General features: G+C 35.6%; 1 protein-coding gene across 1 annotated transcript in view; it reads left to right on the top strand.

Moving 5' to 3' along the window:
* The window catches only part of Adgrl3 (adhesion G protein-coupled receptor L3), a 736,167-nt gene extending 718,071 nt beyond the window's left edge, over nucleotides 1–18,096 (top strand). Inside the window, exons 26-27 of the mRNA XM_055629463.1 lie at nucleotides 9,055–9,183; nucleotides 15,635–18,096. Coding sequence (XP_055485438.1) covers nucleotides 9,055–9,183; nucleotides 15,635–16,434 — 929 coding nt within the window. The 3' untranslated portion in view covers nucleotides 16,435–18,096. The remainder of the gene's footprint in view (nucleotides 1–9,054; nucleotides 9,184–15,634) is intronic.
* The last annotated feature ends 1,138 nt before the right edge of the window (nucleotides 18,097–19,234 follow it).

The raw sequence follows: 19,234 nt of genomic DNA, 5'->3' as shown, positions 1-19,234 counted from the left end.
TGTTGGCTTAAGTCACCAGACTCCATGCCATATTTTTTTTCTGATTAATTTTTGAAACAATCCATAAATATCTAGTACCCCAGTTCCTTTATCCACAGGCTGTCCACTGTTTTGCCGCCGACAATATCGAGCAGACAGCAAATGAAAATAGAACTTAATCTTTAAAGCTTTACAAGAAAGCATAGGAGAAGACATAAATGATGTATATAAAAGGGCTTAGTGATCAGATTATATAACAGATACCCACATACCAATAAATACAATTCAGTAATTCAGAAGCAAAAACAAAAATACCAAACCCAAAGCAAACAAGGAACAAACCCAAGCAGTCTCGGAAAACAAAGTCTGTGGTCAGAAGCACGTCTACCGATGTGGATCGCAGAGAACAGCAGGGACAGGAGGTAACAAGATGCACGTCTCACACCACGAAGTCTCAGCAAAAATTTGACAACCTGCTGCCCTGGGGGATGTGCGCTGCTAGGAACACATCGGACAACATTCTAGAGATGTGATGGAGTATAGAGATAATACACACATTGACCCATGAAGTTGACTTCTAAGCATCAGTTACAGAAAACCTGGCTTGTCTGGACATAAGCCAATTAGGACCAAGTGAAAGGGCTGAGACTGGCGATTCCTCATGCCCCCTCCCAAAGCTATGAAGTGCAACAGAAGAGGCTACAACTCAGTATGCAGACTCCTTCATTTTATGTCGAACTAACAATAAGCCATTCTGTACTTCAGAGGACATGTGTCATTGAAGTCCATCTTAATAGATTCCCAGCAAATGAATTAGCTATTAAAAGAAGCCGAAGTATCTCCAAACCATTTCACTGAAATTTAATAGGCAGGTTGATTAAAATTTAATAGCAAACTTGTTGGCTATTAAAAGTGCACAGTGTGATAAATCAAGATGTCAGGTTTTCAATTTATGATTTTAGAAAAAAATTGACAAATGAGCTCTTGACTTTCAACAAAATATTGCTTGACACACTGTAACTTCATTCACTGTTTGAAATAAAACATTAAAAATAGGAACTTATTTTGTGAGTTAATATTTTACATAACTTTTAAGGAGCCAGAAAAATTGTATGAGTTGTTTTTTTTTTTCATAAATAACTTCATCTTGAATAAAAGAGAGAATCTATTCCATAGCATAACCCTACAAAATGGAAATGGGTATTGATCTCATTGTCTTTTTGTAAGTGGAAGAGAAGGGCACAGTTATTACTTTCTTATAGAGAAAAAGTAATGGGGAGGAAACCAAATACTTAAAATACTTAAAGTCTTTGAATTGTTTCTCTGCGGTTTTAGAAGGTTCTTTGTAAAAATCTACTTACTTTTACTTTATTAACCTATTTTACATAGCTTAACGTAAAAATAATTAAATATTATTGACAATATTTAGAATATTGAAGATTATTATGGAAGTATATGGAAGAATATTACTAACTTCTAGAAGTATAAAAATAAAATTCTCCTAAAACCGTTTTTTTTGTTGTTGTTGCAGAGGTCCTAAAAATGTTTGAAAACCACTGTTTTAAATATAAATCAGTAAGATTACCAATGTCATATGACCTTTGAATCAAAAAACTGCATGTTCAAACAAGATAGAATGACAAAGAACAGAGTGGAGGATGAATTAAAGAAAATAATTCTCATGGTAAAACTGATTAGGAAAAGCAGAATATTCATCATCTTCTCTGTAAATAATAAGAGGTTGAACAGTGAGGCTTACTGTTCTATGGTTCCTAAGGAACAGTTGTATTCTCTTATTTTATTGAATCATTAAGACTTGAAATCATAAAAAAAATTTGGCCATCTAAATTTGGTGATCAAATGAAAATACAAGCACACTATTTGGCAGATACAGTGCAGAGCAGCAATCAAGTTATTTTAAGAGCTTATCGGTGTACTTTTTTAGCTTTCTGTCGAGAAGAAATGCTGTTTGAAATATTTCTCCAAATGATAAAAACAGACATTCAAGTGAGATGCAGACTTTCATCCTGTCTCAGATCTGTCTCCTGCTTCACAGTTTGAAAGCATACTGGTCTGTCTTAGATTTCCAGTTGGTGTTATAATCATCACACTGAACAAACACAGGTAACACTGCCATCCAGGTGTCCATTGCTAGAAGGAAAGAGGTAGTGTATTTTGTGGCGAAACACTCAGCTATTCTACCATTTGACTTTCACTTTTTCAAAAGCCATTGTTACTACTCTAAATCTTCTACTACTTTTAAATCTAAATTAAGTACCTTTTTACATGATTGTCTTTCCCAGGGCTTTAGGTCCTGATTGTTTCAATAATCATAAGGGCAGCTTCTCTGAGCTGTTCAACATAGAACGTAAAAATCCTATTTGCTGTGCATCTTTCCTGCATCAGAAACAAAAGGCTGATGGACTGGCTTCTTTTAGATAGCTATATATATGATGAAATTCAGTCTTAAATCCTTTTCATATTTTCCTACCTTATTCAGTAAGTATACAGTATGAGGAGGTAATGACCAGGATTCAAATTAAGAAATGAGCATCTTTACATTTACCTCATTTTTAGCCTAATTTAGCTTTTTTTTTTTTTTCCTTTGAATTGTGGCAGCTGCTTTGGTTTTGTTTGTTTGCCGACATTGCTGTGACTACCCAGAACTAGCATTTGAGGAACATTTTTATCACTACAAATAAATCTGTAATTTCTATAATTGTTTACTTCTGTCTGAACAATTTCAGTAGCAAGTGTATCCAGTATTGTTTTAGAAGCAAACAAGAAAATACTATTGGCAACTGGCCAATGAGCACACTTTAAAATTTATTCCAAATTGTTCCTAAGGAGATGATTCCGTGGTTAAGGGCACTTGCTGATCTTGCAGAGGACCTGATTTCGGTTCCTGGCACCCACACGGCAGCTCACAATTACCTGTAAATGCAGTTTTAGGGTGTCTGGTAGCCTCCTTTGGTTTCTGCGGGAACCTAGTACGCATGTGATATGTGTACGATGGGCATGTAAACTCATACCATAAAATAAAAATAAATCATTCTTTGAAAAAAAAAAAAACTATTCAGAACTGATTTCACCATTCTGTGACAGCATTCGTCTCCTGCAACTTCTTCACTAATTAAGCAGAGGGCGTTTTCCTTGTTTTATTGAGCCTCACAAACGAGATGTGCAGTGTTAAGGTGACCTCTGCATTTAGTGCCCCCGGAGTTTATATTGCAGTGTAAAAACAGGACAACTTGAACACCTTTTCACAGAGTTAGCTCTTTCGTGTCCCCACAAAGACCAACTTGTTTGTGTGTCCAAACTAACTAACCGGTAAGCTCAACTTTCAGCTAAAAAACAGTGACAGATGGTCTGAAAACACTGAGCTTCTTGGACGTCTTCAGTGATTTCACAGCTGCTCGAAGGGAAGTTTACAAATCAGAAGTAAGTTCCAGGAAAGAGGAAGAGACAAGGTAGACAGATTCCTGGAGAACAGTTTCAGAATTCAAAGTGACCTCCATCATTTGGGGAAACAGCCAGAAGCAAACAGCACAGGCCGCATCAGAGACTAGTGCATTGCAAGACAGCCATGGAGAAAAGACAGAAGTTCCTCTGAATACAGAAGATGGAGGGCGACAGGTTCTGTGCAGGTTTTCAGCTAAAAGATTCAAGCATTGGTAATTTAGTTTTCATGTCTGTTTCTCTCTGCATAGTGCAGCCACTGAAAAGTATAATTGCCTACTCCTATATGAGTGCAGGCTGTAGAGGAATGAGGCACTCATACTCCCTAAAAGATTTCTCTCTTTACGAAATGCAGATTAATAAGCAACCAGAGAGGTTGCTCTAAGCACCAAACGGCTTTGAAAAGGTGATTTCTTACATCAGGGTTGTACCGAGAATAGTGACACTTTGATTACTAACATTTTCCATCTCTTCTGTAACAACACGTTCCCAGAGTAACCTCTGTCTTTACGCTGTCTGTGAAATAGCAGGTCATCATGTGCTATTACGTACTTTTGTCCTTATGGCTGAAGCCCTCACTTGAAGTACTACTCAACATGTGTATAACTAACGTGGGGCTCAAATGGCGCATCAGCTATAAAAGGCCAAGAACAGTAAAGAAACCTGAATTTTGATAGTAATTTTTTTTTATTTTATCAGAATAAAGGCTCATTATACCCCGAATAAAGAATAATACACGTTTTTCTTCCAGAGTATTGAATTATTTTCACATGTATTTGTGATTACAAAGAGTAGATGAATCTCCTATGATGCTGCGTGTCATTCCTCATGATATGTGATCAGTAACTGACTGACTCTGACAGGCTTCAAAGGTTGAGGAAGTGCTCTTCTCAGGTGGCCAAGACTGGATTTTGTTTTATGCATTGGATACTTATCTTAATACCTACAAGGCATTTCAGCCACTGTGGCCAGCCTTTCCCCCTTAGCAGCACTTAAGTAAAAAATAGATATAAAAGAAATGAAATAAAAATCAACTTTAGGGATGGAGAGATGGCTTAGTGTTTAAGAGCACTATATGTTCTTCCAAAGGACCCGGGTTCAATTCTCAGCACCCACATGGCAGCTCACAGCTGTCTGCAATGCTGACTTCAAGGGATCTGACACCTTCACACTAATGCACATAAAATAAAATTAAATAAGTTTTAAAAGATTTAAAAAAAATAAGAAAATCAACTTTAGAAATCAGCTTGTTGGAGCTGGAGAGTTGGTTCAGTGGTTAAGAGCACTGTCTGCTCTTCTAGAGGGCCTGGGTTCAATTCCCAGCAACCACATGGCAGCTCACAACTTTAAGTCCAAAATCTGTCACCCCTACACAGACATAAATGCAAATAAAATACCAATGCAGGAAAATAAAAATAATTAAAAAATAAAAATGTGTTTTTTTTTTAAAAGAAAACAGCTTATCTTCCTATATTCATAGTCATACTGTTTGAAGTACTTTCAAAGTACACTTCAGAATTTTAAAAAAATAAATTAAAAAACTTGGAGTACTGAAACGGAGTGTTTTTCTGGGAAAGACACAATCAGAAAGATTATTTGTAAAATCTTTAATAGCATCACTAGAATTCATTCTGAAATTGTTTATTTTCCAGTAGTTATGATTTTCCCCTTATATGCTAGGATTTCTTGTAAAATGAACAGTAATAAAAAAACTAAAATTCTGAGCCATCAACTTCTTGTTTATACAGAATGTTTCGAAAAATTTTTTTTGGTTATTTATTGCATAGTATTTATTTATTTAGTTTTTTTTGAGATGCGCTTTCTCTGTGCATCCTTAGCTGTCTTTGAACTTGCTCCATAGACCACGCTGCCTTCAAACTCACAAAGATATACCTGCCTCTGCCTCCTAAGGGTGGGGTTAAAAGTGTGTGCCACCACCGCCAGACCATACTTTAAAATTTTTAATATAGAAAATGTTTTTATTTTATAGGACAAAGAAATAGTTGACATTTGATATTTATTTGAGCTGTGTGTGTGTGTGTTTGTGTGTGTGTGTGTGTGTGTGTGTGTGTGTGTGAACTGTGAAGGCAGGCCAGAGCAACTGGTTATGAAATGTCTTCCTCTTTTATTTTTCATCTTTTTTTTGGGGGGAAGGGGTGTGTATGTATAGAAAAACAGTGATTGTTTTTACAGAACCTTTGTAATTATAAAATTTTAAAATTAAAGTAGAATTACATTATTTTCTCCCTTTTCATCTCCCTCTAGCCCCTCCTCTATACCCCGCCTTGCTAGCCTGTAAATTCTTGGTTTCTATTTCTTTAATTTTTATTATATATGCATATACATTCACATATATTTTTATATGTATAACTACACTGTCCTGAGTCTATTTAATATTATTTGTAAGTATATGATTTCAGGGCTGGTTTTAAGAGTGGGTTTATCAATGATCCTGGAGCTTACTAATCTAGTAGGAAAAACAGTAAGCTGCAGAGAAAAGTTCCTGTCCCCTTCCCCAGTGCTGTGATTGCATGCACTTAGTCTTTCACTGGGGTGGTTGAGGGTCACGCTCAGCTCCTTGTGCTTTCATGGCTAATTCTTTACCAACTGAACCAATTCTAAGCCCACCTTTTACATCTTAAGTTACACAAAGCAAATAAATAAAATGCGTAAAAACTTTTCCCCTTGGTTTGTTTATCAGTTAATTCCTTTTAGATAATGGGTGGTATTTAAGAAAAAGTCAGAGAAGCAGGAATAAAACCTTACTCTTTATTATATTGAATAAATATATTTTTTAGTATTTTCTATTTTTAAGGTTTGACCTTAGTTGCAGTTATTTAGAGCAATCATAAAGGGTAATTATTTGATTTAGAATATCAACTTTCTGTACTAGACATGATTTACATAGAATCTATTTTTAAATGTTTTATAGAATAAATCTTATGTCAGTCATAAACAAGTTAAAAATATAAACATCAATGTAGAAGCTTTCCGGTGTTGGATTTTTATCTTAACGACACTATAATAAATTGTTTTTAACCTTACGTAAGTAATGTCTCATATGTATAATTCTTCATTAAAAATTAAAGTCCTGACAGACCTGTGGTGTGACCAATAGCAGGCATCATATTGCCCAATGAGGGACTACTTAAATGAATATACAGCATAACTTCAGCCAGCAAATGCAGAGTACTTCCTAGGGATCCATTTGTTGAGTTCTCTGAAAATTCGACGTAGGAAATATAGAAGGCAAACAATGACGTGCTTACTGAAAGATGTGGTCGTTTTTGTCTTTAGTGCACGGACAGGATACACGGTGCTTCAAATTAATTTTTTAATTTCTTGCTTTAGTGTTTAAGATATTTGTCAGCTGACCTGCATCTTAACAGATGAAGATTATAACTTAAAAAACATTAACACTGTTACAGTCTAACTTCCCTTATTGATTTTTAAAACACTTCCTATGAGTGGAAAAAGTTTTGTGTTGCTAATCCAATCTAGTTTACTTGTATTATGAGGTAATTACAGGCCTGTATGTAATTGTTTAAAGCAACGTGGAGCTATCATACATGCCAGCATCTTGTGAAACGGACTATAGCAACCAGGATACTGACCTGTAACCCTTCCACCAATCTTACTCAGATTTCATCAGCTTTGTTTGAGCTAACTGTGTTTGTATGTTTATTTGTTGAGGGCAGTTTCATCTTAAAGAAGAGTCATGCATGCTTCCATTTTCACAGTTAATACGTAGAATACTTTCACCTTTCTTTTACTGCAATGTAAGGGTAATTATTTTTGACCACGTCTACTTTTATCTTTAGGAACCACTCATCTGTTCTCCCTTTACATGTTTTCCATTTAATGTATATGTATATTCTGTTTAATATATATGTAATGTATGTGTATATACATTCTATATAAATGGAATTACATAGCATTATGTAAATTTGGGATTTGGCATTTCTCTCCTGGTGCGATCGTTAGAGATTTGGCTAGTTTTTGAAGCGTAGGATGGCTGGTGGCAGAGTTTGAAAGAAGTACAGGCTCTTTCCTGTTTGGGGCTATTAGAAATACAGCTGCTGTGAATTTCCCTTTACAAATTATAGCATGAACATGAATTTCAATTACTCTGGAATCAGTGTCCAAGAATGAAATTGCTGGATGACATAGTGAGTTTTTCCTTTAATGAGAAACCACCAAACTGTTTCCTCGAGTAACTGTTATTTTTACATTCCCTCCAGTAACATTTGATCGATCAGGTTGCTTTGCTTCCTATCCCTGCATTCACTGTGGCAGCCATTTTTATTTTATACATATAATGCTATCTAATGGTGATTTTAAGCTGTTCCCTATTGATAATCACGGTTCTTTCATGAGCTTATTTAACACTTGGGCATCTTTTCTATGAAAAGTCCGTTTACAGCTGTCTACCTCTTTCCAACTGTATTTTGTTTAATATTGACTTTTTGCTTTTCTCATATTGACTTCCGAAAGGCGTTCTCCATGGCTTAGATCAATATTGAATGACAAGTTCTCACAGATGTATGACAAATGTTCTTCCAGTCTGTAGCTTGTATGTTCATTCTCACGTTTAAATTACATATGCCTGTGCACTAAACCTGCCTCATGATAAGATTTGTGTTCATGTTTCCTCACTCACATTACCCCCTTCATTTGACATAAAGTGCAGTCTGACATATCATTTTCATATATGGCCGAAGTATATTTAATGTAATTATTTCTCTTATCTCTCCATCTGGTTCGTTGGTTTTTGCAGGCAGCATGTTGTCATAACTGTGCTAATACACTACACAGTAAGCATGTCTTTTGAAAACATATAAAACTTTGGTACTTTAGTATGCCAACGTTTGAAGAACTAGTTGGAAAATGGAAAATATGTGTTGTGTGTGTGTGTGTATTGCTTACTACCATGAAGTTAATACTTTGTTTATAATTAATAACCACATGATTTTACAACATCTGTTAGGTCACCTGATTAGTATGCTTACTCGGTGTACTAATGAATAATCATACCTTTCAACTTTATTTCAATTTTACTAGTTTTCATAGAATTTTAAGAAATATCAAATTCTTCTGTTGTGTCAACAATTGCTCTCCAAATGAGTGTTCAATCATACTTGTTGCATTTTATTCTTTTTTTAACTTTTGTGAAAAAAAAAATAATCAATGGTCTCTGTGAATGAGGAAATGTCTTTGTTTAATTTTAGCTTTTTTTCCCTGCATTTTAACCTTTTCTTTTTCTGGCTTTAGCTTTGTGTTTTGTTTGTATGGATGGCAAGATTTACTTTATTTTCTTTAATTTTTGGTTTCAATTGTTACCAAGCATGGGAGTATATTCTTGCATACCCTTTGGGAAAGAGAGTACCCTAAATGTGGTTTAATCAGTACTGTAAATTCTTTCTTTCCCATTTACTCAAGTGTGTGCATTGTTGAAATGTGCCAGCGGCATATTTTTTTGGTCTATTTATCTGCCTGCCTGTAATCAGGACTATGTCAACTGTTGTCATTCTAAATGTTTCCTTTCTTTTTTTCAAGCACATTTGCCTGATTGACCTTTTTTTTTTTTTTCTCTGTCTTTCTATGGGGCTGCTCCAGGAGCCATGGCTAATCATCTTATAAGCAATGCTCTGCTTCGTCCGCATGGTACTAACAATCCCTATAATACATTGCTTGGGGAACCGGCGGTCTGTAACAACCCTTCTGTCAGCATGTACAACGCACAAGGTGTGCTGGAGTTTACCTTAATTTTCTCAAGTGAGAGTCCCACTTTACATAGCTTTTATGAGCACATCCCGTTTGCTTTTCTCCTGCCTGTTTGTTTCTTTGTTTGTTTGTTTTGGAAGCAGACACACAGAGTCCTTTTACATCCTATCACTCTCGGTGCTTTTATTTTCCATTTTCCTTAGGTTTCCTTAGTGAGAAGTAGCTGATTCACCAGTACATGTTTGTTTTCCTCTGCTGTTATGAAATGTATCGTGGTTTGTCAGTACTTCCCTGTTACTCATTTATTCCTATATTAAATACCTGTGTACTTATTGTGAGACATGAGAATATTTGTCTAAGGTAAGTAAGATAAAGGCAGACTTGATTCAGTAGTCTTAATGTTGTCAGATTGAGGAAATAAATCTTCCTTTGCTGTATCATAAAGTTCACTCTAGGCACAAGGCATTAGTATTGATGAAAGCATTAGATTAACTCCAGGGGAAAGTACACTGACCTAAAGTACACTGACCATGGAAGAGAGAACAGCAGGCTGGAAGCCAGCAGCCGCCTCACTTCTCCCTCAGCTCCCAAGAGCCATATAGGACTTGGTCCAGGCAAGCCATGCACTTTCCTGTGAAGATGGTTTCTCTGTGCATTGTCTTGCTTGAAAAGTATGTAAAAATCATCCCTCAAAAATATAGTAAGCATGTATCTCTTTAAAAAATCTTACAGTATAAGCTCGGGTTTTGCCTTTCATAAGTACAAATATTTGTTATGGGCACAAAGTGTTTTTTAAGTATCCTATTTCTGTGCATGTAGTTAAAAGACCACAGAAAATATTCCAGTAAAAGTTGCACAAAATAAAAATTCTACCTAGTGATCTCTGTATTAAAAATAATGCTTTCTAGAAAATTCACCACGATAGAGAACTCTTTGGTTCCTTTCAACTGAATGTGATAGATTAGCAATCAATTTCTGTTACAGTAGGAAGATTGGGTGGTCTGCTTGTTTGCATTTCATTTAATCTGAGGTGAAGGATTAGTGGTGCGACTGTGTAAATTTGTGCCCCATTCTAAAAAGTCTAAAAAGGGCTGCTCAGTGCAATGTGCCAGCCTCATCTCACACCATCTAAGTTTGCCCAGGTGGCTTCTTCCCACTTGCAAAGAATTATCTGGAAACTATTTTCAGAGCACCAGTGTTTGCCATTAAATGGTGACTTTAAGATGTTTGCAAAAAAAGTAATTGAGCAATCTCTGAGTCCCATCAAGTTTCTTAAAGGCTGGTATGTCTTAACATTCACAGAGTTTGAGACTCAAGAGGAGAGGCAGAGAGTCTTAAATCTTTGTTTCCTGGTGTCTGTAAGGCTCACTGATTCCTCTACTAGGGGCCTTCACACTTCAGGATCCATATATTTATCGGTGAAGTGCTCATTTTGTTTTTCATGTGTGTATCTCCCCTTGGTTATGATACTTAGATTAGTCTGTGAAGCAGGGAAGAGCCCGGTACTGTTTCGGTGATCCTTTAAATATTAAAGGCAATTTTCTATTTTTCTTCCACTCCCTAATCAAACAAAACTATCGAGGTGAGACAGTTTCTGGGCCCTTTTTATAGTCACCCTTTCTATACTGTCTCTTGTCCCTATTCCATTATGAGGCTCTGTGAATTGTGCCTTGCACATTATACCAGATGTGGTTTGGCAGAACAGTCTGGTAGAAAAAAATGTCTTACTTTGTTGGTTCTTGCTTTTGCATAAGCCAAGTAACAAGTAAATACGTCATTATAAACAATGTAAAACATGCTGAGATATTAGCACATTTAGCACTTCCTGAAGTCACTATTTGCACTATATTTACTAAGTGAGTGTACTCATTATTACATTTACACAAGGTGTTAGTAATTGTTTTAAACACTAAATTTAGATTACATTTGTTTTGCTTTTATCTTTTTTATATATAATTTACAATTTCTTATAGAAGGAAAAACTGACAATTTATTAATTGAAATGTTTTTCTTATTTAATATTTACCTTTCTACTTTCATTCAAATTTCAAGGAGTCTTTAAAATATGGAACTCATGTAAAAATGTTTAAATAGGGGAGTTCCAGTGATAAACCTCTATTTGTAATCTCAACATTCAAGTTTAAAGTCATCCTGGGTTACATTCCTAGAAAAAAAATGCACATAAAGACATAAAATGGAAACATTTACAATGTGAAATTTAAAATAATAGTATATGCACACAGTGTTATGCCTTTGCAATTGATTGCTAGACATTGTTATATAAAAATTATCAATAAATATACAAAGACTTCATCCAGAGAAATTTGTCTCTTATTTCAGTAAATTTGATAAATACTTGTGACTATTCATATATGTGTGTGTATATATATATATCTGAAGTAATTTTGTTTTCAAAGTCAAAGTTGAAATTGTGTACCTCTCTTTAAGAGGTAAAGGAACTCTATTAGTGCTAGAAGTAAGTTTTGGAAAACTAGCCAAAAAAAAAAAAAAATCTTGGTGACTGTCATATTACTGCTAATCTTATGCTTTCAGATGAATGCACTTTGTTTTTACTGGCAAGGTGAAATCGTTCATGAAATGTAGGTTTCTCGGTATGTACCGGAGTAGTTCATATTGAATTGCCGCTTGATTTTGTTCTGTGGATCTTCTAATTTAGTTGTGCCAGGGCTTTTCAGGCACTGGAACATTCAGACTGAAAGTACTCATCCTTGGTTGCAAATGCCTTTACTTAAAATTTGTAAAAAAAAAAAAAAAAAAAAAGTATTTATAGTGTTACTGAAGTATAAACAGTTAGAAATAAAAAATAATATGCATTTGTTATACTGAATTTAGATACTATGTATAGAAATATTTAAAATCTCATGTAGAGTATTTCTGGACCATTATCTTATTTTCAGTATTAGAAATTCAACTTTTATAAAGCTAAGTCTCATTGGAAAACCTGTCAAAACAACATTATAAAAAGAGAAAGTCATTACTTTTAAGAAAATAAATGTACTTTTCAAACTAACTGAATTCAAATTCAAAATTTAAAGAAAGACATAAACTCACAGGACAGGATGAAGGGAAGAATGCATTACATATGGGTAGGAATGCAAAGTTGTATAGTGTATAAATTAATATTCCCTATGCCTTTCAAACCCTGTGGCAGCTGACAACAGGAGACTACAGCAGAGCTGGGAGAAGTTTCAGGTCCCCTTTCTGATTCTCCCTCCTCTAGATTGGCAGTGTGATATCAGATCAGGCCTGGGCTCTTTTGATTTTAGTTCCCTCATCTATTGAGCAAAAATGATCCTAGTAGCATTTTGGATGTGTTAGTAAACAGTTTAGCTGTTGATTCTGAATTCTTCTTCTAAAGTTCATTCAAAATTTTAGCTGGGATTTCCCCTGCCTTTTAAAATGTGACATTTCTTTTATAAGATATAAATCAAAACTTAAAATATAAAACTAAAGTGTGCCAGAGAATATAACTAAAGTGTGCATATATGAAAATATCAACTCATAAGTTTGTACAATTAGTAAATACTAACAAAAATATTTGTGTTAAAAATAAGACTGTTGAATTACAACCCAGAATCCTCTGAAATGATATGGTCCAGTAATTTTCTTGGTTTTTTTTTTTTCCAGCTATTTAACCTTCCTATAACAACAACAACAACAAAGACAGAAACGCCTGTTTTTCTATGACTACACCTAGTGTTTTCTTAAAAAACATTTCTTGGGGTTGTCTTTTAGATCATCTACACTCTTTGTAAAGTATGATGATGCCATAATCTAAAGGAAAACTTCCAATTGAGGATGCAAGTTTTTCTCCTATATATTGGGAAGCAGAATAATAAATGCATTTAATATTTTCCCTGTCATTAAACACATACTTAATGTGAGCTTCAAAAAAATGACAGGCTTGATCCTCTTGTTTTAAACAATACAGCATTGTCTGGGCTCAATGGAGGAACAATAACCCTTGTGCAGGGAAAGCGAAGAAACACAAGTGACAAAAGAGCACAGTTATGATAACTTCAACTCCAGTCTTCTTTCTGTACTTTATTTTTAATTTCACTAATAATTTCTAAAAGTATATTACATTCCTTAAAAGCTTGTACTTTCCAATATCACATACGTATCATATCAAAACGCAGCATTAGAACTAATCATGGCTCACCCCCTTTTTTTTAACTCTGGTTTGTGTGACAATGTCAAGTGGGATATAAGTGTATAAGAAATTTGTGAGCTTTAGAAACACTTACTAAATCCTCATTATATTGATGTGTGTCAAGGGGGGAGGGCTCTTATTTTCTGACTAACATTTCAGTATTTGAAATATGATAAACCATGTAACACAGACTTATGAATTTGGGGGCAGTGAAAATGATTTATTTCCTGTGACTCCTTTTCTGCATATCATCAATTTGCTTTTGACTCATGTTTCTCTTACTGTCACTGTAAGCTTACTTGTTGTTTTTTCTTTCCTTTTCTTCATGCTGTCGTTTAGAGCCCTACAGAGAGACAAGTATGGGAGTAAAGCTAAACATTGCATATCAAATGTAATTTTTTTCAGTTCACTTTTATTGCATCACATATAGATGATGTAGTTATTAAAAACAGTTCATCTCACAATTTCAAAACTAAAAAAGAACCTATAAACCAACTTCTATAAATATATGGTAATAGAGATTAGACGCTTTCGTTGTCTGATTCTTTTATTCTGTCACATAATCAACATAATTGTTAAGTCTCATGTAGTGTTTGTGTGAGTTAAATTGTTTTTAAATTAAGCATTTATTGTTTTTTTTTGCAAAGTAGCCCATAAATTTTAATTTTTATTAGTGCATTCCATCATTACAAATGTATCCCATTGCAACATGCCCACCTTATTTTCTATGGCTGTTTTAAGCACAATACCAAATGCATTGACAACAAAATATTAAAAAAAAAAAAAACTGTTTCAATGCATCAGCCACAACATCAAAACCACTAAGCATATCATACCAACCTCTCCAACAGCAATCACCTGTCATATGCAGCCCTTTTAAAAAGCATTTACTTTTTTTTTTCTTAACATTGTGAATTTGTGTACCAGATATATTATGACATGAAAATAAATGGCTTCAACCTATTTCTGTGGTGGCTGCTTATTAATGGATTTTATGAGCTGCTATTTTTGAAAAGTGTTTTCCTTGAATGTAAAGTATGCAAGAAATGCATATAAAATTGGCATTTATATGATAAGTCCTTTCAATTGGAACTGGGTTTTCACTGAACTGGGTTTTCATAAATACAGCTCCATCACAGATATAGAATGAGTGCTATATTTTCACAGTTTAAAAAATGTCTTAAGAGGTTTAAGAAAATTCTTCACATAAAAAATTTTTTTGGAAATACCCTTCCTTATTATCAGCACTGGTTAAATGTGTAAATTTTTCTTTTTTCTTTTGTGGATGTACTCAAAGTGATTTATGAAACTATTATAGATTCTTGAACTTCTTATTCAAGTGACTACAAAAACCATGAAGTTTGTGGTTAAATTTATTTTCCTGCATCTGTTTCTTACCATAATAAATGTTTGTCTTCTTTAAAACTAAATTTTAATATGTCCCAAGCTATCAGTCATTATAAGATGATAACTTTAATACTAATACTGTGCATTTAGGAATCAAACCCTGTATTCATTGTTATGTAGTATTCGCCAGTGACCCTAAAGAACTATTGGGTTAATATATAGTAATAACTACCGTGATAATAGCAGAAAAATACAGAAAAAAAATCCAAATACTTTGAAAGCATGTATAAATTATCTTGATGTGCCATTTATTTGGCTGGGCATTATTTCATGACTCACAAATTTAACATAATTCTTGTGTGGTTTTGTATGCAACAATAATTTTAATCTTCCTAAATTATATTTACATATCCAATTACCAAATATTGTTTCTCTTACTTTTGAACTATATGGTCAAAGTGCCACACATGAATTATGTTATAGTTATTGCAGAGCTATGTAAAGTTAGAGGTGATGACTTCACTGACTTTGAAGTGTATAAATTGAAAGCAATGAATGACTATATGAAATCTTGTATCAATTTGCCAGTAACAACTAAGTACACTTCCTATATCAGATTCGGTTTATGTTAAATTGGAAATTAGTAACATATAGGTTTCCTTAAAATTTATTTTGAATACTTCTTTTCTCCTTATAACATTTCTGTTAGTTTTTTGGATTTTATGTATATATATATATATATATATATATATATATATATATATATATATATGCTAACATGTATAGATTTAATAATGCTTTTTTTTCCATTTTATATTTAAGATGCTAGCAATTTATACATATTTTAGAGTCCATGAATGTTTCTACTTTTCGTGTCTGTGTGTGTTATGTGCGTGTGTGTTCGATCGCTCATTGGATATAAATGTCATAGTGTCTTGTAATCTTTTTCAGAGGGGCTTCTGAACAATGCCAGGGATACAAGTGTCATGGATACTCTACCACTGAATGGTAACCATGGCAACAGTTACAGCATTGCTGGCGGCGAATACTTGAGCAACTGTGTGCAAATTATAGACCGTGGCTATAACCACAACGAGACCGCCCTAGAGAAAAAGATCCTAAAGGAACTCACTTCCAACTATATCCCTTCGTACCTGAACAACCACGAGCGCTCCAGCGAACAGAACAGGAATATGATGAACAAACTGGTGAACAACTTAGGCAGTGGGAGCGAAGATGACGCCATAGTCCTGGATGACGCAGCGTCCTTTAACCACGAGGAGAGTCTGGGCCTGGAACTCATCCACGAGGAATCCGATGCTCCCTTGCTGCCCCCGAGGGTTTACTCCACGGAGAACCACCAGCCACACCATTACAGCAGGAGGCGGCTCCCCCAGGACCACAGCGAGAGCTTCTTCCCTCTGCTAACAGACGAGCACACAGAAGACCTCCCGTCACCGCACAGGGACTCTCTGTACACCAGCATGCCGGCCCTGGCTGGCGTGCCAGCTGCAGACAGCGTGACCACCAGCACCCAGACCGAAGCCGCGGCGGCTAAGGGTGCAGACGCCGAAGATGTTTACTACAAAAGCATGCCAAACCTGGGCTCCAGAAACCACGCGCACCCGCTGCACGCCTACTACCAGCTGGGGCGAGGCAGCAGCGACGGATTCATAGTTCCTCCCAACAAAGACGGGGCCTCCCCGGAGGGGACTTCCAAAGGACCCGCGCACTTGGTCACTAGTCTATAGAGGATGACGCGGGGACTGCAACCAGCTAACACCTAGTGGACCATCCTGAGCCATAGACGCAGTGGTCATCGTGTGTACTCCGACATCTGATGCTGTTCTCAAAAGAGAGACTCTCTGACATTTTTTTTTTTTAACTTGAATTTTTAGGTCAGCCCAGGGGATGAAGCTAACCGCCGAGATCCTCCTGCGCCCCATTCTCTCCCGTCCTCTTCCCACAGATGGAGACTTCATTATGTTAATGAACGAAATATGAAGAAATCGGCGCTCATGGTGGCCTTCTTGGATTACGTTGCGTTTGTTTGACATCTCTGATGCTCTGTTACTAGAATCACAAGGACCTGGTTTTCCTTTTTCTTTTTCTTTCTTTCTTTTTTTTTTTTTTTTTTCTTAAGGCCAGAACAACTGTTTGAAATTAGTAACAGTGCCGCATCTAGATGGGGGTGCTGCCCAGCCATAGAAGCGGAGCAGAACTGAACCACGGAGCGGTTCACGGCCACTCGCAAACTGAGCTCACCACAGCGGGAGAAGCTGTGGCAAACAAAAGCAAAACAGCAAGGTTAATAATCTGACCGAGGGGAATTCTAGAATTATATGCTAAATGCATATTTTATGATTTGCTGTATTAACTGATGATAAAACTAATGGCAGAAAAAAAATTGAACAATTTCTATGTAATGTACAGATACTAGCATTGCGCCTATAGTCTGCTTTCTGTTCCTCCAGAATTTGAGTCCTGTTAATGTAGTGGCAAAGAAGAAATTTTCTTTTTCTTTTGTGCTAGTCTTGCAAGTTTGTCTACCAGTAAAACAGCAAAGTTTCCTTCCTTTCTTGTTTTCTTTCTTTTCATTTTTTTGTCCCCTCTCCCCACCTTTTTTTTTTTCCTTTAAAAATTCACCTGGCAAAATAATAAAAAAAAATAAATAAATGAAGCTATCACTTTATAAGAATCATTTTCTAGTAATGCAAACAAATTATTTTTTAACAAAAAAATAAATAAAATAAAATAAATAAAATTAGATTTCCTTCCCTCACTATATATCTTTATCCAGCCCGAGTATTTCCAACATCATTTTGCAAAATAGAGCAGGACAAAATTTTGTGTGTCCAGGGCACATCTGTTGTAATGCAAAGCATATTTGGCAAGCACTTCATCACCAAGGCAGTAGCTGTGATTCTAGAAGCTAAGAGGTGTCTCTAGAGGTAGAGGGGCTTCTGCATGTGAAAAGCCGTACTGTGCATTCCGACCCCCACACCGGGCACCTGCACTACCAATTGTTAGCGGAGATTGACTCCCTCGTAGTGAAAGGTCAATTTATTTTTAAGTGATTTTTTTTAAAGTTTTCTGTTAACAGGGAAATTTATTTATTTGACAGGATTTTAAGTAATGTAGGAATACAAATGGTAAATTAGCAGCACATATAATTTTTTTTTTAAATTTATGATCCATTTTGTATGGTCTCAAGTTGGATGACCTCATTACTAATATTTGTTGTAAAAGTGGAACTTGTTTGCCAACCAATAAACAACTGATTGAGATTTAGAAGAGAGTGTTTTGACGTACGTACTATATTTCAAGTACTCTCCATTGTTCTTGCCTTTCCTTTTCTCTGTTTTCAGAATGTAAACGTTCCTCATCCTGTGCAACCCAAGTGAGCCACACAAAAGGAATAGTTATGACTTAAATATCCAAACACAACATGGTACAGTTTTTTGCAGACAAGATCAACCAGGGAAATGGGATGGCTTAAAGCAGAATGCCTAATTCGCACTCAAGAGGGTTAACAAAGGGCTTATTTATAAACCAGCTCTTCTCACCAGGCTTATGTCTAAAGACAGAGTCATTCACTGGTTTTAATATCACACGTGATAGCCATGCCCCACCCCTTCTCCTCTGCGTAAGCTCCATCTTGACGGAGAAGATATTTAGACATTTAAGTTTACTCAGTTGGCTCAGAAATGTGACGTAATAGCATTGAGCATATGCATTGTACAAGAATAGTCTAAGACCTTGAAAATCAACACACACCGTTCAGGTTTCTTTACGGCAATCTCAAACAAAATTCACTGTTGATTCTTGTCCTCCAACTTTCCCTTTGGAGGCTTCCAACACCCCACCCCGCCCCCACTGCATCCTTTCCTCCTTCATGCCACATATGTAAGACAGTTTTACGCTATTTCTGTCTTCTTCAACTTATGGGAGCGGGGCGGGGTTGGGGGAAGAAGGACAAAAATAATTCAAAGAACTTTCTAGATTTTGCAGCTCCGTTACTAGCAGTGTCTGAGCAAGGAGCCAGACTTAGAATAAAGCTCAAATGAACTTGCCAAATTATATTTTCTCCTGTAGTTCCCTTGGGTTCACTTTACAAAAGTCTGTACGCTAGCTATCTATAAATACTATCTTAAACCCAAGAAACGAGTTGAGAGAGTTATCCTTCGACAACATAAAATCTGAACCAGAAGGAAGTTGTGCTGGGCTGGAGAATGTATTAATCTGAAAGCTGCTTCGAAAGAATCCATGGATCATTCCAATTTGGTCAGGTGATGGCAATATTTTCTTTAAGTCCATAGACATTTTGATTGGGAGGAGATGCAAGCATTAGAAGTAATAAGTTCTTTCACACTATGCTGTGGCAATATTACCACCTGAAATTTGTTGTTTAACCTACCTAATCCCTATATATGGTAATTAAAAAAAAAAAAAAAACCTTTGTGGGCCTATCTAAAGGCAGCCTTGGAAATATGCATATTGTTATGGAATACAAATAGTCATGCTTGATTTGAAGATTAGTACTCTTGATGC

This window comes from Psammomys obesus, unplaced genomic scaffold (genome assembly GCF_907164565.1).
Source record: "Psammomys obesus unplaced genomic scaffold, mPsaObe1.curated_primary_1811, whole genome shotgun sequence".
NCBI classification, from domain to species: Eukaryota; Metazoa; Chordata; class Mammalia; order Rodentia; family Muridae; genus Psammomys; species Psammomys obesus.
This window is presented reverse-complemented; position numbering and strand designations above follow the sequence as displayed.